The 27,959-nt window shown below is 38.1% G+C and overlaps 1 protein-coding gene across 1 annotated transcript in view; it reads right to left on the reverse strand.

Moving 5' to 3' along the window:
* Il1rapl1 (interleukin 1 receptor accessory protein like 1) overlaps positions 1-27,959 on the reverse strand; it is a 1,314,477-nt gene that overhangs the window by 1,105,868 nt on the left and 180,650 nt on the right. The window contains exon 2 of the mRNA XM_052732411.1: positions 15,593-15,697. Coding sequence (XP_052588371.1) covers positions 15,593-15,674 — 82 coding nt within the window. The 5' untranslated portion in view covers positions 15,675-15,697. The remainder of the gene's footprint in view (positions 1-15,592; positions 15,698-27,959) is intronic.

Here is a 27,959-nt window from a genome sequence, read left to right on the forward strand (position 1 = left end):
CCCAGGGAAGACCTTGCCTTGGAGGAGGTGGGAGTAGGGGGTGGATTGGGGGGGAGGGCTAGGGGGGTAGGAGGAGGGAGGACGGGGGAATCCGTGGCTGATATGTGAAATTAAGTTAATTATAAAATAAAAATACAATATTAAAAAAAAACACTAACCAACATTCATGTTTTTCCTTAACTGAACCTTTGTTTGACACTAATACTTTCTGGTTCATGGTGGTAACACAAACTGGAAAGGAGAAAGTTAAAAGTAATCAGAAATGAATTCAAGTTATTGGTGTTTGTCCTAAACCCTGTCTATGTCAGTACTCTTGATCAGTTTGCAAATCCATAAAATAGGTTGCAGAACGAAAAGGTCATTTGTATATCATTGAGTCTGTAAAGAAAATGTTTATTGGTACTGTTAAATTAACAAAATAATAAACCATCATTTGTTCTGATAGTGTTATGACTTAAAATTGCTCCTTTATGAATGAGAAACAAAGGATTTGAAAGATTCATGGATTTGTTCTAGTAAACAAGGCTTAATAGCATCTGGGTTGAAATCCCAGTACCTTTGTTTCTGATGCTGTAAATTTCATGATATTCACAGTTCAATGGAAACCATTTCTGGAAAAATAAGTGAACACAGGTGTTTTTGGTGATCATTGTAGACAAATACTGGAATGCCAATATCAGTTTTCTGTACAAATAAACTGTCAACAGGTTATAGCCAACATGAGGATTAACTATACACGTTTCTAATATGCTTCTCTTTGTATGAACTAAAGGGATTTCAAGCATGATAGAATTACCCTATTTAGGGTTTATTGTATGTCACTCATACTTAAGTCTGGGTAAAAGACATTTTGACTGGAAAGAACATATTTTTCAGAAGCATGGTTTTCATCAATATCAATCAAGAGTTTCATCATCACAATCAAGAGTTCTACATTTTCGGCTCCGGACTTCCCTTTTGGAGCACAGGTGAGTGGTGCCATCTAGCTTGCCCTGGACCCCATCCCTGGGCACCAGCCACTCTGGGGAAGACCTGCCCAACTTGGCCCCAAGTTCTGGCCACCGGGCAGGTTCCCGTCTAGCCCCACCGGGAAGGATCCCCTTCTCCAAGACCCCTGGCAGACCCTGCAGTCTCCACGTCCTGCCCACACGCCCATCCGCCTGAGCCCCAAGCCTCTTCCTGAGACTTAGAGGCCAGCCCCCCAGCTCCCATCCTGCCCCGGACTTCCCTTCTGGAGCAGGAGAGAGACAGAGAGAGAGAGAGAGAGAGAGAGAGAGAGGAGAGAGAGAGAGAGAGAGAGAGAGGAGAGGAGAGAGAGAGAGAGAGAGAGAGAGAGAGAGAGAGAGAGAGAGGAGAGAGAGAGAGAGGATAGAGAGACGAGAGAGAGAGAGAGAGAAGAGAGAGAAAAGAGAGAGAGAGAGAGAGAGAGAGGAGAGAGAGAGAAAAGAAAGAGAGAGAGAGAGAGAGAGAGAGAGAGAGAGAGAGCGCTCCCATCCTGCTCCGGACTTCCAATTTGGACAAGAGAGCTCCCATTTGGACAAGAGAGAGAGACTTCCTGAATCTGTCAGCTCTGTCTCAACCAAGTGTGCAGATAAGGCCAAGAACGAACCACAAGGAGATGGGCAGACATCAAGGCAGAAACATATACAGCAAAATGAATAGCAATACAGCATCAGCAGGACCTAGCCCTCCTCCAACACCTAGACCTGAACATCAGAAATTGGAAGAAGCAGAAGAAAACAGCCTTATGAATGACATCATGAAGAAGCTAGAGGCTTGTGTAGAGGAAAAGACAAAAAAAGTGAAGAATGCTGTAAACAACTAGAGGAAAGGGCAAACAAATTAGAAGAAATCAGTAAAGTCCTGGATGAAAACAATAAAGTACTGAGAGAAAATCAAGAAAAATCAATGAAACAAATGAAGGAAAACAGTCCAAGACCTGAAAAGGGAAATAGAAAAAATGAAGAAGACACAAACAGAGGGAATGCTGGAAATAGAAAATCTGAGTAAACGATTGGGAACTTCAGATGTAAGTATAATCAACAGAATGCAAGAGATGGAAGAGAGGATCTCTAGTGTTGAAGATACGGTAGAAGAAATAGATTCATCAGTCAAAGAAAACACTAAAGCCAACAAAGTCATGAACCAAAATGTCCAAGAAATTTGGGACACCATGAAAAGAGCAAACCTACGAATAATAGGGGTCGAAGAAGGAGAAGAATACCAACTCAAGGGCACAGAAAATATATTCAACAAGATCATAGAAGAAAACTTTCCCAACTTAAAGAAGGAAATGCCTATGAAGATACAAGAAGCTTATAGAACACCAAACACACTAGACCCCCCAAAAAAGTCCCCTTGCCACATAATAATTAAACAACTAAACATACAGAATAAAGAAAGAATATTAAGAGCAGAAAAGGAAAAAGGCCAAGTGACATATAAAGGCAAACCCATCAGAATAATACCCGATTTCTCAATGGAGACTTTGAAAGCCAGAAGGACCTGGACAGATGTAATGAAGACAATAAGAGACCATGGATGTCAGCCTAGACTAATATACCCAGCAAAACTTTCAATCACCATAGATGGAGTGAACAAGACATTCCATGACAAAGCCAGATTTAAACAATACTTATCCAATAACCCAGCCCTACAGAAAGCACTAGAAGGAAAATTCCAACCTAAGGAAGTCAGATACACCCTCGAAAGCACAGGCAACAGATAAAGCCACAGCAGTAAACCCCAACGTACAGAAGTACACACACATCACCACCAAAGAATAACAGGAATGAACAATCACTGGTCATTAATTTCCCTCAATATCAATGGACTTAATTCACCTATAAAAAGACATAGGCTTACAGAATGGATACGAAAGCAGGACCCATCTTTCTGTTGCATACAAGAAACACATCTCAAATTCAAAGATAGACACTACCTAAAAATAAAAGGCTGGGAAAAGACTTTCCAATCAAACGGTCTTAAGAAACAAGCGGGTGTAGCCATCCTGATATCCAGCAAAATAGACTTCAAACTAAAATCAATCAAAAAAGATCAAGAAGGGCACTACATACTCATCACAGGAAAGATCCACCAAGATGAAGTCTCAATTCTGAACATTTATGACCCAAACACAAGGGCACCCACATATGTAAAAGAAACATTACTAAAGCTTAAATCACATATAAAACCCCACACATTAATAGTGGGAGACCTCAACACCCCACTTTCACCACTGGACAGATCTCCCAAATTGAAACTTAACAGAGAAATAAAGGACTTAACTGATGTCATGACTCAAATGAACTTAATCGATATCTACAGAACATTCCATCCTAACAAAAAAGAATATACCTTCTTCTCAGCACCCCATGGAACCTTCTCTAAAATCGACCACATACTTGGCCACAAAACAAATCCAAACAGATACAAAACAATTGGAATAACCTCCTATGTTCTATCAGACCACCATGGTCTAAAGTTGGATTTCAACAACAACAAAAACTACAGAAAGCCTACAATATCATGGAAATTGAATAATACCCAACTGAATCACCAATGGGTTAAGGAAGAAATAAAGAAAGAAATTAAAGACTTCCTAGAGATCAATGAAAATGAAGACACCACATATCCAAACCTATGGGACACTATGAAAGCAGTACTAAGAGGGAAATTCATAGCACTAAATGCCCACATAAATAAGTTGGAGAAATCTCACACTAGTGACTTAACAGCACACCTGAAAGCTCTAGAACAAGAAGAAGCAAAGTCTCCCAGGACAAATAGACGCCAGGAAATTATCAAAGTGAGAGCTGAAATCAATAAAATAGAAACAAAGAGAACAATACAAAAAATTAATGAAACAAAGAGTTGGTTCTTTGAGAAAATCAACAAGATAGACAAGCCCCTTATCCAAACTAACCAAAAGACAGAGAGAGAGCATCCAAATCAACAAAATCAGAAACGAAAAGGGGGACATAGCAACAGACATTGAGGAAATCCAGAGAATCATCAGGTCATACTTCAAAAACCTCTATTCCACAAAACTGGAAAACCTAAAAGAAATGGATAACTTTCTGGATAGGTGCCACATACCTAAGTTAAATCAAGACCAGATATACTATTTAAATAGTCCAATATCCCCTAACGAAATAGAAACAGTCATTAAAAGTCTCCCAACCAAAAAAAGCCCAGGACCAGATGGTTTCAGCGCAGAATTCTACCAGATCTTCAAAGAAGAGTTAATACCAATACTCTCTAAATTGTTCCACACAATAGAAACAGAAGGAACATTACCAAACTCCTTCTACGAGGCTACAATTACCCTGATTCCTAAACCAAACAAGGATACAACAAAGAAAGAGAACTACAGACTGATCTCCCTCATGAACATTGATGCAAAAATACTCAATAAAATACTGGCAAACAGACTCCAAGAACACATCAAAACAATTATCCACCATGATCAAGTAGGATTCATTCCAGGGATGCAAGGGTGGTTCAACATACGAAAGTCCGTCAATGTAATACACCATATAAACAAACGCAAAGAAAAAAAACACATGATCATCTCACTGGATGCAGAAAAGGCATTTGACAAAATCCAGCACCCCTTCATGATAAATGTCTTGGAGCGATCAGGAATACAGGGAACATACCTAAACATAATAAAGGCAATTTACAGCAAGCCAACAGCCAACATCAAATTAAATGGAGAGAAACTCAAAGCAATTCCACTAAAATCAGGAACGAGGCATGGCTGTCTGCTCTCCCCATACTAATTCAATATAGTACTTGAAGTTCTAGCCAGAGCAATAAGACAACATAAGGAGATTAAAGGGATACAAATTGGAAAGGAAGAAGTCAAGATTTCCCTATTTGCAGATGACATGATAGTATACTTGAGCGACCCCAAAGATTCCACCAAGGAACTGATACAGCTTATAAACACCTTCAGCAACATAGCAGGAAACAAGATCAACTCAAAAAAAATCAGTAGCTCTCCTATATACAATGGACAAAGAAGTGGAGAAGGAAATCAGAGATACATCACCCTTTACTATAGCCACAAATGATATAAAATACCTTGGGGTAACACTAACCAAGCAAGTGAAAGACCTATATGACAAGAATTTAAGTCCCTGAAAAAAGAAATTGAAGAAGATGTCAGAAAATGGAAAGATCTCCCATGCTCATGGATAGGCAGGACTAACATAGTAAAAATGGCAATCTTACCAAAAGCAATCTACAGATTCAATGCAATCCCCATCAAAATACCAACACAATTCTTCACAGACCTGGAAAGAATAATACTCAACTTCATATGGAAAAACAAAAAACCCAGGATAGCCAAAGGAATCCTGTACAATAACACAATCTCTGGAGGCATCACGATCCCTGACTTCAAGCTCTACTATAGAGCTACAGTAATAAAAACAGCTTGGTACTGGCATAAAAACCGACATGTGGACCAATGGAATCGAATTGAAGACCCTGACATTAATCCGCACACCTATGAACATATAATTTTTGACAAAGAAGCCAAAAGTGCACAATGGAAAAAAGAAAGCATCTTCAACAAATGGTGCTGGCAAAACTGGATATCAACATGTAGAAGGCTGCAAATAGATCCATATCTATCACCGTGCACAAAACTTAAGTCCAAGGGGATCAAGGACCTCAACATAAATCCAGCTACTCTGAACCTGCTAGAAGAGAAAGTAGGAAGTAGTCTTGAACGCATTGGCATAGGAGACTACTTCCTAAATAGAACACCAGTAGCACAGACTCTGAGAGAATCAATCAATCAATGGGACCTCTTGAAACTGAGAAGCTTTTGTAGAGCAAAGGATATGGTCAACAAGGCAAAGCGACAGCCTACAGAATGGGAAAATATCTTCACCAACCCCACATCTGACAGAGGACTAATATCCAGAATATATAAGGAACTCAAGAAATTAGACATCAAAATGCCCAACAGTCCACTTAAGAAATGGGCTATAGAACTAAACAGAGAATTCTCAACAGAGGAAACTCAAATGGCCGAAAGATATTTAAGGAATTGCTGAACATCCCTAATCATCAGGGAAATGCAAATCAAAACAACTCTGAGATACCACCTTATGCCTGTCAGAGTGGTTAAGATCAAAAACACTGAAGACACCTTATGCTGGAGAGGATGTGGAGCTAGGGGAACTCTCCTCCACTGCTGGTGGGAATGCAAGCTTGTACAACCAATTTGGAATTCAATATGGTGCTTTCTTAGAAAATTGGGAATCCATCTCCCCCAAGATCCAGCTATACCACTCTTGGGCATATACCCAAGGAATGGTCAACCACACCACAAGAGCACTTGTTCAGCTATGTTCATAGCAGCATTGTTTGTAATAGCCAGAACATGGAAACAACCTAGATGCCCTTCAACTGAAGAATGGATAAACAAAATGTGGTACATATACACAATGGAATACTACTCAGCAGAGAAAAACAACGACATCATGAGGTTTGCAGACAAATGGATGGATCTAGAAAAAAATCATCCTGAGTGAGGTAACCCAGACTCAGAAAGACAAACATGGTATGTACTCACTCATAGCAGGATACTAGGTGTGGAACAAGGATGACTGGACTGCTACTCACATCACCAGGGAGGCTACCTGGAAAACAGGACCCCAAGAAAGACACGGGGATCGCCCAATGACAGAGAAATGGAATGAGATCTACATGAACAGCCTGGACATGAGTGGGGGTAATGAAGGGCGAGGGTCGAGGGAAAGAGAGCTTGGGGGAGTGGGAGATCCCAGCTGGATCAACAACAGAGAGGGAGAACAAGGAATAGGAGACCATGGTAAATGAAGACCACATGAGAATAGGAAGAAGCAAAGTGCTAGAGAGGCCCACAGAAATCCACAAATATACCCACACAACAGACTGCTGGCAATGGTCGAGATACAGCCCGAACTGACCTACTCTGGTGATGGGATGGCCAAACACCCTAATTGTCGTGCTAGAAACCTCATCCAACTACTGAGGGATCTGGATGCAGAGATCCATGACTAGGCCCCGGGTGGATCTCTGGGAGTCCAATTAGCGAGAATGAGGAGTGTTTATATGAGCGAGAATTGTTGAGACCAAGGTTGGATAAAGCAAAGGGACAAATAGCCAAATGAATGGAAACACATGAACTATGAACCAATGGCTGAGGGGTCCCCACTGGATCAGGCCCTCTGAATGGGTGAGACAGTTGATTGGCTTGATCTGTTTGGGAGGCATCCAGGCAGTGGGACCAGGTCCTGTGCTCATTGCATGAGTTGGCTGTTTGAAACCTGGGGCCTATGCAGGATTGCTTGGCTCGGCCTGGGAGGAGGGGACTGGACCTACCTGGACTGAGTCTACCAGGTTGATCTCAGTCTGTGGGGAAGGCTTTGCCCTGGAGGAGATGGGAATGGGGGGGGGGGGGTTGGGGGGAAGGTGAGGGGGACGGGAGGCGGGAGAACAAGGGAATCCATGGCTGATATGTAGAACTGAATTGTATTGCAAAATAAAAAAAAAAAAAGAGTTCTACATTTTCTTAACCCAAACAGGAAAAAAAATTTATAAGTTCTAAATCATTGAATAAACATTTAAGACTAAATAGCATTTTATATACTGATTTTGAATAACAGGAATGTTTACAAATGTACATGGTTTTAAGATTTGTAGGGACATGGGAAGAGTTAAAAAGAGAATGGAGAGGGGGAAATGATGTAAATGCAGTATTCCTTTATGAAATACTCAAAAAAAAAAACAGTAAATGGAAATAAAATATAAACATTACATCAACTGCTTTCATACTCCTTTTCCTCTCAGCCTCCACTTTCTTCTAAATTTTGATTTAGTGACTTATTTTCACTATCTTACTTAACTCCAAGATTTAAATCACTCTCTCGTTTTGAACATTTCTCTTCTCTTGGTTTCCAGAAAAGTCCTAACTCCTTTTTCTTCTTCAATCTTTTTGTTCATTACTTTGCATGATAGGCTGCTCTTTGTCTTATAGCCTCTTCAAGATCAGTTGATCCTTTTCATTTCCTTTCTGTTTTCTCTAGATAGTCTTATTCCATCACAGTGCACTCAGTTTGAGGATAAACAAAATCTATACCCATTGCCTTGACTTTTATATTCTAAAGAAAGGTACTCCCCCCTGAAAGGCATGGCCACTTGTAACTGAAATGATATCCTTGAGCCAGCAGGCCATTTGCTAATGCAATAAAGAATTTCAAGATAATCATTAAGAATTATCAAAAGTGGATACTAAAACAATTTACATCAGAAAAATTGGGAAAAGGCCATGTAAAGGTACAGTGAAATCCACAAACCAAGGTTCAACTGAAACCTCCAGAATCTAGGAAATCCACTGAAGGATTCTCCCATGAAGTCTCCAGCTCTTTGGAAGCATGGCTCTTGATTTCAAAAGTCTCATCTCCCAAACTGCAAGACAACTGGTGTCTATTGTTTTAAGTAACCCCCTTTGTTTTATTTGTCACAACAGCCACAGAAACTCTAGGTCAAAAATTCATCAGTTCAATATCCCTGCTACCACAGCTCATATTGCCACAACTAAGCTTATTCCATCTCCTACTCTGAATAAACTGTCCTCCTTCCCTCTAAAACCGGCAACACTATCAATACATCTTCTCAAATTAGTTCATAATCCATCCCAAATACCCACCTGGTACTATTAACTCTCCTTCAGAATCATATTTCATTATTCTTTTTTATTTCTTTTCAGGCTCTCAATAAATCTCAGTATGATTTTCATCGAGTTCTTCACTGGTCACTCATAAATCCCATCAGTCTTTCTCACAGGGAGGATTAGCTGTCTAGAGCTATATTGTACTCTGTTGTGTCTTCCTTTCTGTGTAAAGGGAGATTTCCTGTTGGAATCACACAGATGTGTGCAGCCTCATTACATAGACAACAGTAGCTTCATCTTAATCAGACACAGAAAACTGTACAGTATGCAGGTCTTCTTAGTCACAGGCATTAAATTTCTTATGGAGTGGATTTAAAGTAATTAAACACTAAACTAAAACTTTACCCTACAAGATAAAAATACAAAATCCTTTTTGGAACATGGAATATCTTAACATTCTATGCCCATTGTATTTTTGTAAAAGTCTTCTTATTGTTCCCTTTAAATAAGTACTCATTCAAGTTTCTCTGCTTCTGAGACCTCTAGCATGATTGAATCACAATCCTCCCATTACAGAATGATTTTCTTTGTCACTTTCTTTCCAACCTCCTACATCTAACTGATCATCAAACTCAATGGATTCTAACTTTAAAAATTTCTCTGTCTTCTGTCTTCCCTATTCTCACTGCTGTTACTTTGATTCAGAAAGACATTTTTGTGTCCATTTCTGTTTTATCCCCCCTTAAAAAGGACAGATACTTTTTTTCAAACTAAAACAAGTAACGATGTTTGTTCCTAAAAGTATTTTGTGGAGTGAGGATGTAACTTAAGTATGTCCATATTTTAAAGCATCATTAGTGTCTGGTTGCTGTTTTTCTCCTTCACAGCCCCTCTTTCTTCTCTTTCCTCTGACCTTCATTTCTTCCTCCTTCTCACTCTACATGTCTCTGCAGGGACCTCAGGGACATTCTGGCCCATTTAGCAAAACTATGCAACTTATTTGTTCCTATTGCTCCTATTTCTGTCTTGTCTCTGAATGACCATTCTTTCTGTAGTCTCCAATACAGTTCAGTAAGATAGATACCTGAATTAGTAAATCACAAGTTGGGGTAAGCAAAATAATGTCGGTGGAAATATGCTTCCATTCTTATCCCTAAAACCTGTGACTATGATATTATATTACCTAGAAAAGGGGACTTAGCAAATTTGATTAAATTATCGACTTAATTACTAGGGGGATCATCCTGGATTATCTCAGAATACCCATAATAATCCTAAGTGCTTATACCAGGGAACAAGGCAAGAGAGTCAGAGTCAGAGAACCAGATGAGACAAGCAAAAGAAAAGATGGAGTCTTGTCTATAATCTCCTAAATTCCACCTGATTTGAACAGTTAGCTTCAATAAATATAAGATTAAAAACTTAAGCATCATAACTGTGCTAATGTGTTAAAGAAGCATCGATCATATACTGATTAGGGGTACTATCACAAGACTTCACCTTAGCATTAAATATATAGGACAATATTTTCTTTTTCTTTTTGTTCTCATCATGTAGGGCCATTCTGCTTCATTTATTAACTTGAAATACATCCCCTGAGAGTCATCTTGAAAGTGGTAAACATGTTGTCTTTTATCTTATTCAAGCAAACTGACCATGAACAGGCATAATTCTTGATGATTGGCCTTAATTGATAACAAGTATATAAAATTGCATTGATGGAGAAAATTAAGTTGGCAGTGAAATTCAAAGGTATACCATAGATGATTGTTACAAAAAGAAACTGAATGGGTTTCTGGATAGGTACTGGGTTCTGAATTTGTCAGACTTATTATAATTAAAGGCATTATCTCAAATATAATGGAGCTTATGATATTTCTCATTTCAAGCTTGATTTTTTAAAGTACAAAAGTATAAGAAAAATTTTCCAATAAATATTCTACATTTTTAACTTTAAAAAGTAAGGAAAAGCTCAGAAGTTTGGTTTTACAAACTATCCCAAAGGAAAATAGAGAAAAATTCCTCATACTTTTTGACTTATTTGACAAACAGAGAAGAAGCACATGGTAATATAACAAAAGGCAGATGCTGAGGGACTAAGTTGTCTCTTAATCATATAGAATTAAGTTCATTGACTTCCAGGAATACCCAAGAGAACATACATAAATCACATTGGCATGAGGTATAAATAGTCCACATGGATTTTTCTTTTCTATACAGTTAAATTTCACTTGTTTAGTAGTGTAATATGTATTACTTAAAGAAATGAAGATTCACATATAAACAAAATTTAGAACCTAAACTGTCTTTGGATATTTTTCTACTGTTTACTTTTAGAAATTATTGGGGCCCAAACTCTGTAGTTTTAATAAACCTCTTGAGGCTTGTCTTCCTCTTGCTGTCAGTAAGAATTTTTTCTAAATCATTTCACACAAACAGGTGTCTCTTGGCAGGTCTTAGAATAAAGAGAAGATCAACTCCCTGCAGCAATACTCTTACTGTGTAACAGCTTACTGCTCTAGGGAATTTTTATGTATCATTAATCTTCTCGAGAATAATATGAACTTCATGATTTATGTAACATGGGCACTTATTCCTCTCTATATGCTCTAATAACTATGAGAACTTTTTTCTAAGCTCAACTTTTCATGTGTCTGTCATCAAGAGTTATACTCTACAAGATGGCAATTTCGGATCAATATGATCAAAAGCCAACTCTAGGCACAATGATACTGTTGCCACTTTAAACCAGCATTGAGTCCAGTAAAATTCTGTTACAGAAATATCTGAAGAGTCACTTCTTTCTAACAGACTTCAAAAACACTTATGGTTTGTAAAAGTTCCTTGTCTTCATTCAAACCCTCAACATAACATGTTCTAGGTGTTGCTTATCCTGAGTTGTTTTTTTCTCCTTCACTAGTCAAACAATACATTATAAGGATCTCTTTTTAAGAAATAGAAACAGGCTTGCTCTTTTCTTTCCTTTTTCTTTCTTTCTTTCTTTCTTTCTTTCTTTCTTTCTTTCTTTCTTTCTTTCTTTTCGTCTGCCTGTCTGTCTTTCTTTCTTTCTTGGCTGGGTTCTGTGTATAGACACCATAGGCCTGGAACTCATTATGCAGATCAGGCTTGTGCTGGGATTAAAAGTGTCTAGAACCACACTCAGTTACAGGTTTTCTTAAATGCCTCTCTTTTGTTTTCCTATTATCTTTGTAATACTGTGCTGGTCCTGTATCATTTTCATTGACTACTAAAACTACTCGTCACTTACTAATTCACTTAATCATTCACTTATTAAGATATTTCAATGGCTAGGGGGTTTCAAAAATATAAAAGTATAGAAAGATAGGTGGACAAGAAAGGAAGGGTGGATCTTGGAAGAGTTGTGTAACAAGTGAATATGACAAAAATACATAATATGAAATTCTCCAAGAACTCATAAAACTAATAACAAAATATGACTGACTGGAAAAACAAAGCAAAAAGGTATATCAGTGAACCATGGTGGATTTGTTATTGCTGTTTTATATATTAGAAAAGAACATGCTGGGCTTTACCTTTCTGGACAAAATAATTCTAATATTCTTAAGGTTAGAAAGTACTTGTATGTGTTGGTGTACACCTGTAATCTTAGCACTATTCAGGATCACAAATTTTAATGATGAAGATGTGTGATGTGTTTCTGTGATATACCACTTGCCTAGCATGCACAAGACTGATTAAATCAGTTCTACAAAGAAGCAGTAACAATATCAACCTGAGTTATTTTTACCAACAAACTACCCTAGAATAAAACAAAGAAGGGCAAAAGGCATGGAAATAGAGAAGATGGGACATAGAAATGAGGGGACAGGATCCCAGGAAGGGACAAAAGAGTAGAAGAGAAGGTTAAAATAGGGAAATGAAGACTAGAGAAGAAGAGGAAAGGTGGTGATTGAAGTTGAAAAAGGCAAGAGAAAGTCAAACAGGAACATTAAGCTACACTGTATAATTTGGTTTGGACATAAAGAATCTTAAAGCAAACATTTGCTTTATATGCTTTTGTAAAAAATTCAACAATTGATAGTAACTCAGATGCTTACTTACTAAATTGTTGTGACATTTCACACATTTACCCATAGTAGTAGTCTGTCCCTTCAAGTATTGCATAGATTTTTACATGTAAAATTGTTTCAGAAAAACAATCTATTGTATAGTAACAGCTGAATATTTGCTCCCAGAAAAATTCTTGATTCTCCACATATACACAACCTTCAACCATTACTTGAGAGACCAGATTCAATCCTTATTTATCATAGCATACACGTATCAGAAATGATTACTTAAAATGAAACATAAATTTGTATTTTGAATATTTCAATTCAGGAAGCTATAAACCTTATTAGTTTTAATTTGTACCTTAAATGAATAGCAGTAGGGGTGTAAGCCAAGGTGATAAAAATAATGCATCTCTGTTTCTCTAAGAGCTCCTATTGCTTTCCAATTAGTTTTGCTAATGAGAAATAAATATTTCATTCTAAATTTTTATGGAATGACCACACATGTTAGTCTGAAGTAAACACTACACACAATTAACATGCCATAAAACTCAACATTACATTGTGTATTTTAGTTGTGTTTTGTATGTTGTTAATTATCAAAGTATCTACTTCTTTTTCTTGTGCTCACAGTGAATTAAAAATAATATTCTAGTATAACACACTTGAAAATCATTGGATCTTGAATTTTGTTTATTGAACCTTGTAAAGATTCATAAAATCAAAACAAAAGTAAATAATAAGAATAATAGAAATTAATAGCCATCTTAATTAATATGCAAGATCAAACATCAAAAGTTGATTCTGATTCTCAGGCCTTGGTGCCACTGGTTTTGTCAGGTGGGATGGATATGAAGATTGAACCATTTATCTTTTAAGGTGAAGATGCTAAGGGCCCTCCTCTTCTTGATCTATGGGGATCGGTAATATTTCTATTCAGTAAGCTACATATATCTATTTCTCTCAAAGAGGGCAGCCATGGTAACAAACATAGTTAAAATGAGTTAGTGCTAGGAAAGTTTATGAAAAAAATTGAATCTCAAGTTTTACACTTATTACTCAAAAACCACCTGAACAGACTAACATTCACATGAATCTAAACACAACTCACATTGGGAGGAAGCAGTCACAACATAAATTATAGATGAGAATTAGCAAGGCAAATGTTTCACTTACCTTCTTTGTTGTTTTGTATAATTATATAAAGATACATTTGGTTTGAGAGGTGAGAAGTAGGTATGTGACAATTGTATTAATAAACTGAAGAGTGTGAAACATTAGAATTCCAGCCTAATTTAGGATATCATCTTAATAATAGTCTCCTATTTTAGGTTCATGTCATTAAAATGAAGTTTACATTTGAAACAAGTCATTAAGATTTCTCTGTGTCTAGAGCAAGAGTTATGAATTGTCTAGTTGTTCCACATTTTTAGTTCTGCTCCATATTTCTCAAACATAGATTAAAAAACAAAAAAAGTCTTGCTGGTAAGCAGAACTTATATAGAATAGACCTGTCACCACTATTTTCTGATGAGAAAAGGTCACATTTGCATTTCAATAAATCATACAACTGACATATGCAGAAAGAACTGAAAAAAGCATATTTTATGTAATGAGCTATAATAACAAGGAAAATGAAGCTTTTAAGATTTAATCAACAATCAATCTTAGCTTATTATTTTCTTGCATTTAAACATGTCCATAAAAATAGATAAAATAAAGTGCAAAACTACAAACACTATTTTTCTATATTTCCCACAATCACAGCAATGACATTGAAAAGTAGCATCATCACTAAAATGAATTTGAATTCATCAAAATGTCCTAGGGTCACTAATAGGCTCAGTAAAACAACCTTGCACTGAATCCACACACAAATCCTTTCCTAATTGCTCCCCAAACTTTATCTGCAGAAGGGGGTTCCTGAAAGCAGAAATGCTGTTCACTTCCTCTACATGGGGCAGTTTACACTATCTCATCAACATGAGGCAGATGCTATACTATCCAAATCATGGTGGCACAACACTGCAACCTTTTGAGACTCACCTCAATCTTTGCTTTTGTCTCTTGAGACCTCAGAGAGAACACACTGTAGTTGGAGCATTTCAACTCAGTTCCTCTATTCTTCCTTTATGCCTAAAAGCTATTCCTTCAAAACTAAAATAACCCCATGTGAAGTTGGAAAATGGCAATGATAAATCATACCAATAGCTTACTAGACAGAACTTCACCTCAATATGTATTCAGTTGGGCGTTATATGATTCCTTAACTTCAACTATGAAGGGACAACTGGACACTAATGGTGCCTAATAACAGGTAAACAGTCTGGGTTTCAACAATAATTGAGTCACCATCACGTTTCATTCCCATTATACTCTTTTTCTTGCAAAAAAACATTAGGGTAAATGCCACATCATTTTCTTAAATGACACTATTTTTACTTTAAATCCTTCTAAGCAATTCAGCAGAACAGCTAAAGTATAGGCCTTAAAAGAATTCACTATTGACATCGTTAATAAGGAAATAATACTATTAAGAAGTAAGGTGAAATAATCCACAGTAATGTTCCATAAAACAATGATGCTCTGTAAGAGAACATAAAAAAAATCACATTGTTTAATGGAATCTAAATGCAAACTTTTGTTATAGAACCTATTCAAGTTTCAAATTCATGGTAATATACAAGATAAGCCACATTAATTTTCATATACTAGCACTTTTACAATTGCCTATTAATACTCTTCACTCTTTCCCTGTATACCAATGATATCTACATAAAATGGATTCCTAATGCTTCTCAACCTCTCACAAATAACACATGTGTACAGGTTGCAGTCACTTTCAATGATAAAAATAACGAAAACTAAAAGAGGCACTTCTTACCAGAACCTCTTTTGGTCACAACCTTCAGACTCTGAGTGAAAGTAGCATATAAGAGAATCAAATGCGGAATCGGAACTTTCATCTTCCAGCTCTTAAAGGCCGTTCCTTAAAGGAGAGATAAGAAGGAAAACATAATTTAAAAGATTTAGTAATACAATATAAGAATTTTGTGTACATCTGTTTCTAGATAGATAGAATTGTGCCATATATTTTTGACTAACCTTGAACTCATGACACCCTCTAGCTTTAGCCTTCCTAACGGTGGGGTTTCAGGTATGAACTAATGTATCTGGCTCTTATGCACCTTTTTGTCATATATATTTGAGGCAATGAATTACTCATAAGGAAAGAATGCCATAAACAAGATCTGCATTTCATATTTCAATAAATTGTACTTTGTAAGTTAAATCAAAATCAGTAATGCCCAAATTATGTTTCCATAAGCTTCTCAGGATGATTTCAGGTCATATATTCACTCAAGGTTTAGAATTTCTCTAAATGTGGAGACCCTGCTTTGCTTTAAATATTGAAAACAATCTATTCATTTTGCTAGCAATTTATTTAAATACACATTACTGAAATCAACATTTTAAAATATCCGCTGCTGCAACACACTGTGGTCTATTCGATGATTTTCTTTACAAACAAAATTGTATCAATTGTATACCTCTAAAAATCTGTGATATTATAACCATCTTCCAAAAACCTGAAAAACATACTTCAGGAAAAAATGTAAGGCATTTGCCTATATTGATTGATAGAAAGTACAGTGTCAATAAAAGATACAAAGATAGTATGTCTACTATAAAGGTTTGTTCAGGTTACTAAGACATTAGCATACTGTTCGAATTTACAAAAGGCAAAATATTTCCTTTTAAATTAACTGCATATACATTTACTTCCCCCAAGATGTCATCCCTTTTCCAATTTTACAAATAGAAAATTGACAGATTGTGTATACTTATGGTATATAATATGGTACTTTGGTACACACATAAATTATGAAATGGTTATCACCATCAAGTAAGTTAACACATCTATCACCTGATATAGTTGCCTTTTATAGCTGTACATCAGATACCTAAAATTTTATCCATTTACAGGGGCAAGTTTGTGCTCTTGGAACAACATCTGTTCATTCTCCTAGAAGTCTTTGGAACACACCAATTTACCGTTCCTTTTCTTTTTTATTACAAGATGAAAATAGTATAATTGAGCGCTTCAGGACTGAATTTGAAAAGTAGCAAGTCAGAACACAGTTCAAATATATTGTAGGCCCATGACAGCACAAATTTCTTTGCAAGACATTTGAAGACTGCTCATAGCCAGCTGTCTATCACTATGGGTTTATTAAATATGAGAAAGCTGAAATTGCAGTTTGACAGTCACTTTTTTTTGCTCTCTCACAGCCTCAAGTATCTGAATATTTTTTAAATAATTAATTCAATTACATTAACAAAAGTCTTTTAAAATATGCTCCACCTTATAAGTCAAAATCAAAATCCATTCCCTTGGTGCATCATAATCATTATATCAAAAAACTAAAATATAGCATCAAGAATAAGCTATTCTAACACTTTCATGCATTTACATGATGATGGCATTTTTTTAAAGCAAAGACCTAGAGTTCATGTAAAGATATAAATGCAGCTCTTCCAAAGAGCCAATTCATCAGACATATCCAAGTAAATGCCACATTTCATTGCAAGACTAAGTCATGCATTCCTAGAACCCAAGTCCTATTTCCCAGCCACCACACTAACTAGAGCTGCAGGAAATCTTAAAAGTTGGTATCTTCAGCCTTCAGGTTAGCAGCAAGAATCAGTTCCTTTCTCAATGTGAGTTTAACGTGTGCTGCCCAAGAAACTAGAGAATCCAACTATAAACTGCAAGCCCTCTCAGTTTAAATATCATGTTACTTTATTCTTGTTAAAATACTATTTTCTTACCCATTTCATTTCTATGAGACACACAGCCTAGTTTGCAATTCTATTTCTTAAATTCAAATTGGTTTAGAAAGCATCAATTTTGTAACATCAAGATCCTTAATTTAATCTCTTTAAACTGTGTATAAGGGAAAAAAATTTATATGCATTTCATAGGCTTAATGTCTTAGTCAATCTATAATAATCTTTACAAATGTCTTTGAGAAATTTTATTGTATCTTAAGTTGAAAAGATAGATTAAATATGACCAAGCATAGATATCCAAGACTTGCTGTGCTGTCAGCAAAATTAAAATTCTTACCCAGAAATAGTAATGAAAGCATAACTAATAGTCTCCTTTATCAGGAAGGAATAAGATCCAAGACCTTCATTTAATGCTTAAAAGCATAAATAATACAAAGACCTGTGTATGCTTTGTTTTCCTGCCATATTTACCCACAATTGATTGCAATTTATAAATTAGATGCAGTAGCATATTGATAAAAATCATAAAATATGCTATGACATGTTTTATATCTTCTCTATCTCAATACTTGGTTGAATTATACTCACACCTGTTGTGATGATTGGATGACACCTTGCCAAATGATGAAATAAAGTGAGCTGAATGCTACAAACATTGTTGCATAGAATTAGGCTACTAATTAAAGTTTACTTGTGGAATATTATTTTAAGGTGTGTTACTTTTATTTATGTTGCATTTGTTTAACTCTGTGATGCTGTGTTACTATGCCCATCTAAAACACCTGATGTTCTAATAAAGAGCTGAACAGCCAATAGGGAGGCAGGAGAGAGAAATAGGTGGGGCTGGCAGGCAGAGAAGATAAATAGGAGAAATCTGGGGGAAAAAGGAGTCAGAGAAAGAGGAGGAATCCAGGGGTCAGCCACCCACCTACACAATTAGCCACAGAGTAAGAGTAAGATACACAGAAGTAAGAAAATGGAAAAAGGCCAGAGGCAAAAGGTAGCTGGGATAATTTAAGAAAAGCTGGCTAGCAACAAGCCAAGCTAACACTGGGCATTCATAAATAAGAAAAAGTCTCTGTGTATTCATATGGGAGCTGGGTGGTGGGCCCCCCAAAAGAGTAAAACACAACGACAGTTACTTGCTTTCAAGTAGTGTGATTCCAACACTATCTAATGAGAATGATGACTATAAAATAGCTAAAAGGTAAGTGGCATATACAACATAAATACAATGAACAGAGGGATTATTCACATTTCATGTGAGGCAGAACATGACAGCATGAAATTTCATCAACCACTCAGAATGGCATGCAATTTGAAACTTGTAAATTGTTGATTTATGTAATTTAATAGTTTATAGTTTTAGAGCACAGATGACTGTGGTATTATAACTATAAAAACTGAAATCATGAAAATGATGTTACTATATGAACATTTACTGAGATACATATTTTTTCTTATTGTTTTATGGAAGCTCAGATTTTGAGTGTTCTAGTTTCCTTTTTGTTACTATGATAAAAAAAAGACCAGAAATAATGAGAGGATGAAAGGGTTTAACTTTGTTTATATTTGCAAGTCACAATCCATCACTGAGGGAAGACAAGGTAGGAACCAAAGGCAGAAATCTGAAAGCAGAAATCATAGAGGAATGCTGTTCACGGGCTCACTCAAAAGTCCATGCTTAGCATATGATTTCCTGACCAAGGAATGGTGTTGGGCACAGGTTGTTGTGTCTCTTACATCAATTACTAATAAAGACAACCCCTCATATGCATGCCGACAGAGTAACTTTATATAGACAATTCCTTAATTATGACTTCTCCTTTTGGATGACACTTGGATTCATTAAATTAATAATCAAGACTAACCAGAACACTATACTCCTTGTCAATGTGACACAAAAACATGTGACTATTAAACCTTTTTTTTTTTTTTTTTTTTTTGGTTTTTCGAGACAGGGTTTCTCTGTGTAGCTTTGCGCCTTTCCTGGGACTCACTTGGTAGCCCAGGCTGGCCTCAAACTCACAGAGATCCGCCTGGCTCTGCCTCCTGAGTGCTGGGATTAAAGGCGTGCGCCACCACCGCCCGGCTATTAAACCTTTTTTTTCTTGTTCTCAAGCTCTCATATAAGTATAATATAAAACACACTCCAACTCTGAATGTCCCACACTCTTTAAAAATTCTAAAACTTTAAAAGTTCAATGACTTTAAAGGTTCAAAATCTCCCAACTGTGAGGGTCCTAAAAAACCAAAAGCAAGTCATGTGTATTTTCTTATTCTAAAAGGGAAGAACTGTAACATACAGCAATCACACTTAAGCAAAAAACAAAGAAGTTCTGCAATTTAGCTTAATATCTATCATCAGGGATTCACTCATGTTCTTAGAGGTTCCAGAAGACTTGAGAAGTTAGACTCTCCAGCTTTGCCATCCACAGCACAGACCATGTGTCTTATAAAGTCTCAAGCTGACTCCACTCCATGTGTGTTGCTGTTGGTGGTGGGCCTCTCATGTTCCTTGGCATCTCCAAGATTCTGATACATTTACTAAAACTGAGGCTTCACCTTTACTAGTGGCAGGAATTTCAACACTGCCACAAGTGCCAAGCATCGCCTTCTTTTTATGACCTGTTTAATCCTGTAATTTTCATGCCTTCAAAAACCAATAATATGTGACTGACTGTTTTTGATGTTGCCTAGCTCAGCTTCTAACTTAAAATGTGTACATAGCTTCCTTGAACCACAGCTTTTGTGTGCCTAATCTGAGGGAACACATTCCTATTCACAGAAAATTTCACCTCAATGATGCCAATCAATTGTTAATCAGAGCTGATTCTTCAGCTCCAGCATGACAAGCTCACAAAAATTCTTACTTAAAATACCACATAAATGGCCCCTAGTCCAGTTTGTAATTAAGTCCTTATTCCCTTCTGAAAAATCACAAGCCAGGCCTTCACAGTCCACATTATCTTCCAAGATCTCACTGCAGCTCATTAATCTCTGTGCATTCAATAGCTTTCACAGCCCAAAGCTCAAAAGTCTTACACAATCCTGTAATAAAATATTCCAAAAGCATAAAAAGGAACATGGCCAGGTTCATCATGGCAACACCCACATTCCTGGTACAATTTTCTGCTCTATTTCCTTTCTGCTGCTGTGATAAAATACCCTTAGCAACTTAGGGGAGAGAAAATAATGGAGTTTGTTTGGTTTATATTTCTGCATCACAATCCATCACTGAGGGAAGATGAGCCAGAACTCAAAGTAGGATCCCAGAGGGGAGAACAAAGCAGGAGTGGTACTTGCTAGCTCACTCTCTGGCTCACTAAAACATTTATACTTAGAGAACTTTAAAAAATACATCCCAGGAGTGTCTGAACATGGGGTCCTCCAGCTTTTATCAGTTAATAATCAAGTTAATCCTTTACAGACATGCCCACAGATAAACATAACCTATCCAAGTCCTCAATGAAGGTTTCTCCTCTTAGATGATGCTTTTGTGTGCCACATTGACAATTCAGATTAATCATGACAATATGTGAATCAATTTTAAATGGCTTCAGTTTCTGGATGAATATACGTAAATTTACTCATCTCTTCTCTGTTAAGGATAGCATCTATCTCTTGGCTTCCTATACACCAGAATTCAATCATATGCAAAATGAGTATATCACAATAGGTAAGAGCATCAAGTCAGCCTGGGTTATTATCCATGGTTTTCCATGCATCAGCTGTGTTATTTGAATCAAATAACTTATGCTCTCTTTGGTTTATGTCCCTTATTGTCCATTAACATACTCTTCCATCCAAACTTTCTATACACACCAGCTCATTTTGCATCCTACTTGATACCATTTGCTTATTCATTGACTTATTTTATATTTTGTAGACTTACTGATATAATATGTGTTTTATTCAGTTTTCATTTCCAATGACCAAGGAATTATAGCTGAATAAAAAGAACAAATGAATGAATGCCATTGACAGTATCTGCAGTTCACTTTTCTCATTCAAACTTGTCATTTGATAGCACATAGTGAGGATAAACTACTTACAAGACGCTGCTCCAAGGACAGTAGAAGGATGTCTAATAAAGAGGGCAATAAAGAAGACAAATGCTTACCTATTTAATTATACTGGTCCTATTGCCATATGGTGAGTATGATGTGCTGAGGGAGTAGATGGAAAAACCTATTAATTTCACTTCTAGTTGGGTGTGGTAAAGCCATAGGAAAGTGCTTTAAAAGTAATAAAATTTTATGAAGGATGAGAAAGAGAGACACTCTCAGGGAAAGGGAGTTTGTAGCTTAGGATAAAAAATAAGCAAAACTATTGATCTAGTAAGTTGAAGAATGTCCTCCCCCCAAAAACTGTACACACTCAAAGGCGTTACTATTTTACCTTTTATAGTAAAGGGAATATAGAGGTATAGTTAATTTAAGTATTTTAAGGTGGGAGATGGTCATTCAGGCATATATGAAGAAACTACAGACTCTCTAATAAAAAGGATAGTAGAAAACAGAATCAGAGGAAGAAAATACGATTATAGAACCCAAAGACAGATTTTGGAATGACCATGTGCCAAAGATTACTCAGGGCCTTAAAAACTAGAAAAGATAGGGAAGTGGTTTCCCCTTCAGCTTTTCCAGAAGAAATACAGGTATGCTATCATTTTGATTTAAAACTATCAAGACTTATTTTGGACTCCTGAACTGTAGAACTGTAAAAATAAAAGTGTTTCCTTGTAATAATCCCAGTACTTGAGAGGTGGGGACTGGAAGATCAAGAGGAGTTCACTGTCCTTCTTGGTTATATCAGACCCCATTTCAGGAAATTTCTCCACCAAAAACAGAGGGTGTTTAAAAGGACTAAATTTGGTAATAATTTGTTGTAGCAACCATAGGAAGCATCTAAAAATGATGTAGTGAAAGTTAATAATGATTATCAACTTGACGGGATCTAAGAATCAGCTAGGAGACAAACCTCTGTCCATGTCTATGAGACTATTTCTAGGATACAGTAAACCAGACAGGTAAACAACAAGAAATGTGGATGGTAACATTCTATGAGCTGAGGTCCTAGACTGAATATAATGGGGAAAAAGGAGAAGAAACATTAATTGCCTTCTGCTTCTTAACTAACAGTACAGTGTAACCAGCTGCTTCCCACTCCTACTCCCATACTTTGTCTTGACACACCCTCAACCTGTGAGCTTGAATGCACCCTTCTTTCCTAAGGTTGCTTTTGCAAGATACTTTGTTCCAGCAATGAGAAACATAACTAACAAAAATTGCAAATTTCACTGGTAAATTATGCTTTGGACTATGAGGAGAGGAGTTAAAAATATCAGTCTCAAGTATGACAAAACTTGGGGTTTTGTTCTATATTATCCAAGACATCTTCTCAGAGAATAATCTGAATTATTTTCTAAACCATATGGTGAGGTTGAAGAAAAGAGTTTTTCAAGTAGTGACAAAAAGAGAGAGAGAGAGAGAGTCAGGCTTAACAGAGTGACAGTTAAAAGCAAATAAATGTAACATGGTAACACAAATGAAATATATTATAAGACCATGTGTTTTATATTGGAAACATATGGAAAATTTACACAATAGCAACAAGACATTCTGTAAAATTATATTTAGACTATGATAAATTAAATAGCCTAAGGACTCTCCTGTTAAAATTTCCGTATATTTAACTAAATATATTATCCCAAGGTTTAGTAGAGTGATGGCAGATAGCAACATTGTAATCATAGCTGGTCTTAAATATATAAATTAGGTTAAAAGGAATAAAAAAAAAGATTAGGAGGAATTTTATACTTTCAAGACAGGGACCTGTCCATATTTATGAGATAGGCAAAAGGGTTCAGTGGAGAGTAAGGCTGAATATAGATGGGTTTGGGACAATAAATTCATCAAAAAAAATGACACCATTAGGAGGGCACATATAATTTGATAATTAAAAAAGCACAAGGAGCTTCAGGGTTAAAAAGGTCCTTGTGATAATGCCCATTCGTTTTATTTGACTCATTTGGTCTTGATTAAAAAATATTAGTTCAAAATCCATTTCATTTTTCTGTGTACTTGGTGTGGGATATGAGACGCATATCTGCAAGTACAGAAGTTGAGCTGTGTCTATAATTAAGTATGGGTAAGACCAAGACATTCATGTAAAATAGAGACAGAGTGTGAACAAAGCCAGAAAAAGTTAGTGAAATTAGGAAGCAGTCAGAACGACGTTAGTGTTGCAGAGCTGGAATCTCTTTACAAGCGGAAAAGTACAAGGAGATTAATAGAAAGGTAATTTACTGGTAAAATATAGAGAAGCTGCATTTGTTTGTTTTAGTCCATGTTGATAGAAGAAATTCAGGAATGAGAAAGAACTGTATAAGGATCAAGTCTTAATTTTACTTTAGGATAAGCAAGTTATCTCATAGTTGTAAGTTCAAATTTTCTCTTAGCACTGGTATAAAGATTGGCAATACTTATTTCATCTTTTACCAGCATACTGAGGTACAAACACCTACTTCAAAGTTTGGCAAGCATTAAGCAAAATCATTGTCTTTAAAGTGATTATTTAATAATGACACTTAACTGTAGACATATTTAAATGCTCTTTTCCTGTTTCCTCATAATGTAATAATTAGCTCTGCTAAAAGTGATCCTCTATATTTTATTTAATCCTTAACATTTTGACATTACTATACTCATGATTAAAGTAACTACTTTTTCAGTCTCATAAGAAAATTAAGTATCCATTTGTGCATGCCACAGATAAAGTATATTTTCCAAGTGTTTGTTTACATAAAGCAGTGAATGTTCAAGTTGTGAGCTTGACTTCCTATAGAGATGGAAAGTAGACACTCTTTCCAGACTCTCCAATTGCAAGTTACTAAAAGGCATAATAACCAAAATTAGTCATGAGAAAATTTCTTTTCTGACAAGAAAAATTGACCAATATTTTGACAAATATTAAACACACATTCACATTTATATAGAAATAAAATGATAACAGTTATGTCTCCTACCCTTAGCAAGGAGATTTAGCAATTGACAGCTTCTAGGAGAGGGAGCAGTTAATTATCTTTAAGAGTGTAGACCCTGGTAAGCCAACCACGCTCCAGTGAAAAGGCATATATCGAAAAATATATAGACACCACAATTTGAACTTCAAGGTTGGGGAAAGAGGGATAAAAAGTTTAGTGGGTGTGGAAAAATTGGATCTGAAAGAAGTTGTGAAATTCTCAAAGAACTAATTTGTTTTAAGATGCAGAAAGACCGGTGACATGGTTCAGTGGGTAAAGGTAGTTGCTGCAAAGCCTGATGGACTTGGTGGTATCCCTAGAAAGGGAAAACTAACTCAAAAGAGGTTCCCTGAACTGTACGCAAGCACTGTGGCACAAGCATGCACACACAGGCAGATAAAGTAAAAAAAAAAAAAAAAACTAAACATTTTTTAAAGCCACAAGAAAGCAAATTCCCGCACTAGCTACATGAGTCTAGGAAATAACTCAAAATATCAGACTGAGAAAAGATGCTAACTGTTTTTCCAACCCCTATATTTTTCATTTTTAACAGTATTACTCTTGTATGCAATGCACTGTGATCATATTCTCACATTCACTTTCCACTACTGTCTCTCATCTGCTTCACAAACCCACATATTCCTTTCTTTTTCTCAACTAGGGACCCTCCCGCCTCATGTCCCTCCTCTCCTTTATTTCTTTCAGGCCCATTGTAGCCTTTTGTTGTTCTGTTGTTCTGTTTTGTTCTCAGGAGGGGCCAGAGATAGGACCCAAGCCTTTTGTGTATGGGAGGTAAGCACTCGGCCAACTGACATGCATCTGCAATTCCTGCTTCCTAACTGCCAAAGATAACATGTTTGTTTTTAATGTGTTTGTGTCTGTGTGTGGTGTGAGTGTGTGTGTTTGTGTATGTGTGTCCCACTTTAAAGTTTTCCTTAGACAAAGTTTCTGAGTATCGAGCTGTCCCAAAGAATGGTTTTATAAGAATCAAGATGGTTTCTATAGGCCCCGGACCCCATCCCTGGGCACCAGCCACTCCAGGGAAGACCTGCCCAACTTGGCCCCAGGTTCTGGCCACCGGGCAGGTTCCCTGCTAGCCCCACCGGGAAGGATCCCCTTCTCCAAGACCCCTGGCAGACCCTGCAGTCTCCACGCCCTGCCCCCACGCCCATCCGCCTGAGCCCCAAGCCTCTTCCTGAGACTTAGAGGCCGGCCCCCAGCTCCCATCTTGCTCCGGACTTCCCTTTTGGAAAACTGGTGAGTGCCCTTCCTTGCCCCGGACCCCATCCCTGGGCACCAGCCACTCCAGGGAAGACCTGCCCAACTTGGCCCCAGGTTCTGGCCACTGGGCAGGTTCCCTGCTAGCCCCACCGGGAAGGATCCCCTTCTCCAAGACCCCTGGCAGACCCTGCAGTCTCCACGCCCTGCCCCCACTCCCATCCGCCTGAGCCCCAAGCCTCTTCCTGAGACTTAGAGGCCGGCCCCCAGCTCCCATCTTGCTCCGGACTTCCCTTTTGGAAAACTGGTGAGTACCCTTCCTTGCCCCGGACCCCATCCCTGGGCACCAGCCACTCCAGGGAAGACCTGCCCAACTTGGCCCCAGGTTCTGGCCACCGGGCAGGTTCCCTGCTAGCCCCACCGGGAAGGATCCCCTTCTCCAAGACCCCTGGCAGACCCTGCAGTCTCCACGCCCTGCCCCCACTCCCATCCCCCTGAGCCCCAAGCCTCTTCCTGAGACTTAGAGGCCGGCCCCCAGCTCCCATCTTGCTCCGGACTTCCCTTTTGGAAAACTGGTGAGTGCCCTTCCTTGCCCCGGACCCCATCCCTGGGCACCAGCCACTCCAGGGAAGACCTGCCCAACTTGGCCCCAGGTTCTGGCCACCGGGCAGGTTCCCTGCTAGCCCCACCGGGAAGGATCCCCTTCTCCAAGAACCCTGGCAGACCCTGCAGTCTCCATGCCCTGCCCCCACGCCCATCCGCCTGAGCCCCAAGCCTCTTCCTGAGACTTAGAGGCCGGCCCCCCAGCTCCCATCTTGCTCCGGACTTCCCTTTTGGAAAACTGGTGAGTGCCCTTCCTTGCCCCAGACCCCATCCCTGGGCACCAGCCACTCCAGGGAAGACCTGCCCAACTTGGCCCCAGGTTCTGGCCACCGGGCAGGTTCCCTGCTAGCCCCACCGGGAAGGATCCCCTTCTCCAAGACCCCTGGCAGACCCTGCAGTCTCCACGCCCTGCCCCCACGCCCATCCGCCTGAGCCCCAAGCCTCTTCCTGAGACTTAGAGGCCGGCCCCCAGCTCCCATCTTGCTCCGGACTTCCCTTTTGGAAAACTGGTGAGTGCCCTTCCTTGCCCCAGACCCCATCCCTGGGCACCAGCCACTCCAGGGAAGACCTACCCAACTTGGCCCCAGGTTCTGGCCACCGGGCAGGTTCCCTGCTAGCCCCACCGGGAAGGATCCCCTTCTCCAAGACCCCTGGCAGGCCCTGCAGTCTCCACGCCCTGCCCCCACGCCCATCCGCCTGAGCCCCAAGCCTCTTCCTGAGACTTAGAGGCCGGCCCCCAGCTCCCATCTTGCTCCGGACTTCCCTTTTGGAACACTGGTCTGGCTGAACCAAGTGTGCAGATAAGGCCAGTAACGAAGCACAAGGAGATGGGCAGACGTCAAGGCAGAAACATATACAACAAAATGAATAGCAATACAGCATCACCAGGCCCTAGCCCTCCTCCAACACCTAGACCTGAACATCAGAAATTGGAAGAAGCAGAAGAAAACAGCCTTATGAATGACATCATGAAGAAGCTAGAGGCTTGTGTAGAGGAAAAGACAAAAAAATGTGAAGAACGCTGTAAACAACTAGAGGAAAGGGCAAACAAATTAGAAGAAATCAATAAAGTCCTGGAAGAAAACAATAAAATACTGAGAGAAAATCAAGAAAAATCAATGAAACAAATGAAGGAAACAGTCCAAGACCTGAAAAGGGAAATAGAAAAAATGAAGAAGACACAAACAGAGGGAATGCTGGAAATAGAAAATCTGAGAAAACGATTGGGAACTTCAGATGCAAGTATAATCAACAGAATGCAAGAGATGGAAGAGAGGATCTCTAGCGTTGAAGATACAGTAGAAGAAATACATTCATCAGTCAAAGAAAACACTAAAGCCAACAAAGTCATGAACCAAAATGTCCAAGAAATTTGGGACACCATGAAAAGACCAAACCTAAGAATAATAGGGGTCGAAGAAGGAGAAGAATACCAACTCAAGGGCACAGAAAATATATTCAACAAGATCATAGAAGAAAACTTTCCCAACTTAAAGAAGGAAATGCCTATGAAGATACAAGAAGCTTATAGAACACCAAACAGACTAGACCCCCAAAAAAAGTCCCCTCGCCACATAATAGTTAAACAACTAAACGTACAGAATAAAGA

This window comes from Peromyscus californicus, unplaced genomic scaffold, assembly GCF_007827085.1.
Source record: "Peromyscus californicus insignis strain IS unplaced genomic scaffold, ASM782708v3 Scaffold_10__1_contigs__length_136768540, whole genome shotgun sequence".
NCBI classification, from domain to species: Eukaryota; Metazoa; Chordata; class Mammalia; order Rodentia; family Cricetidae; genus Peromyscus; species Peromyscus californicus.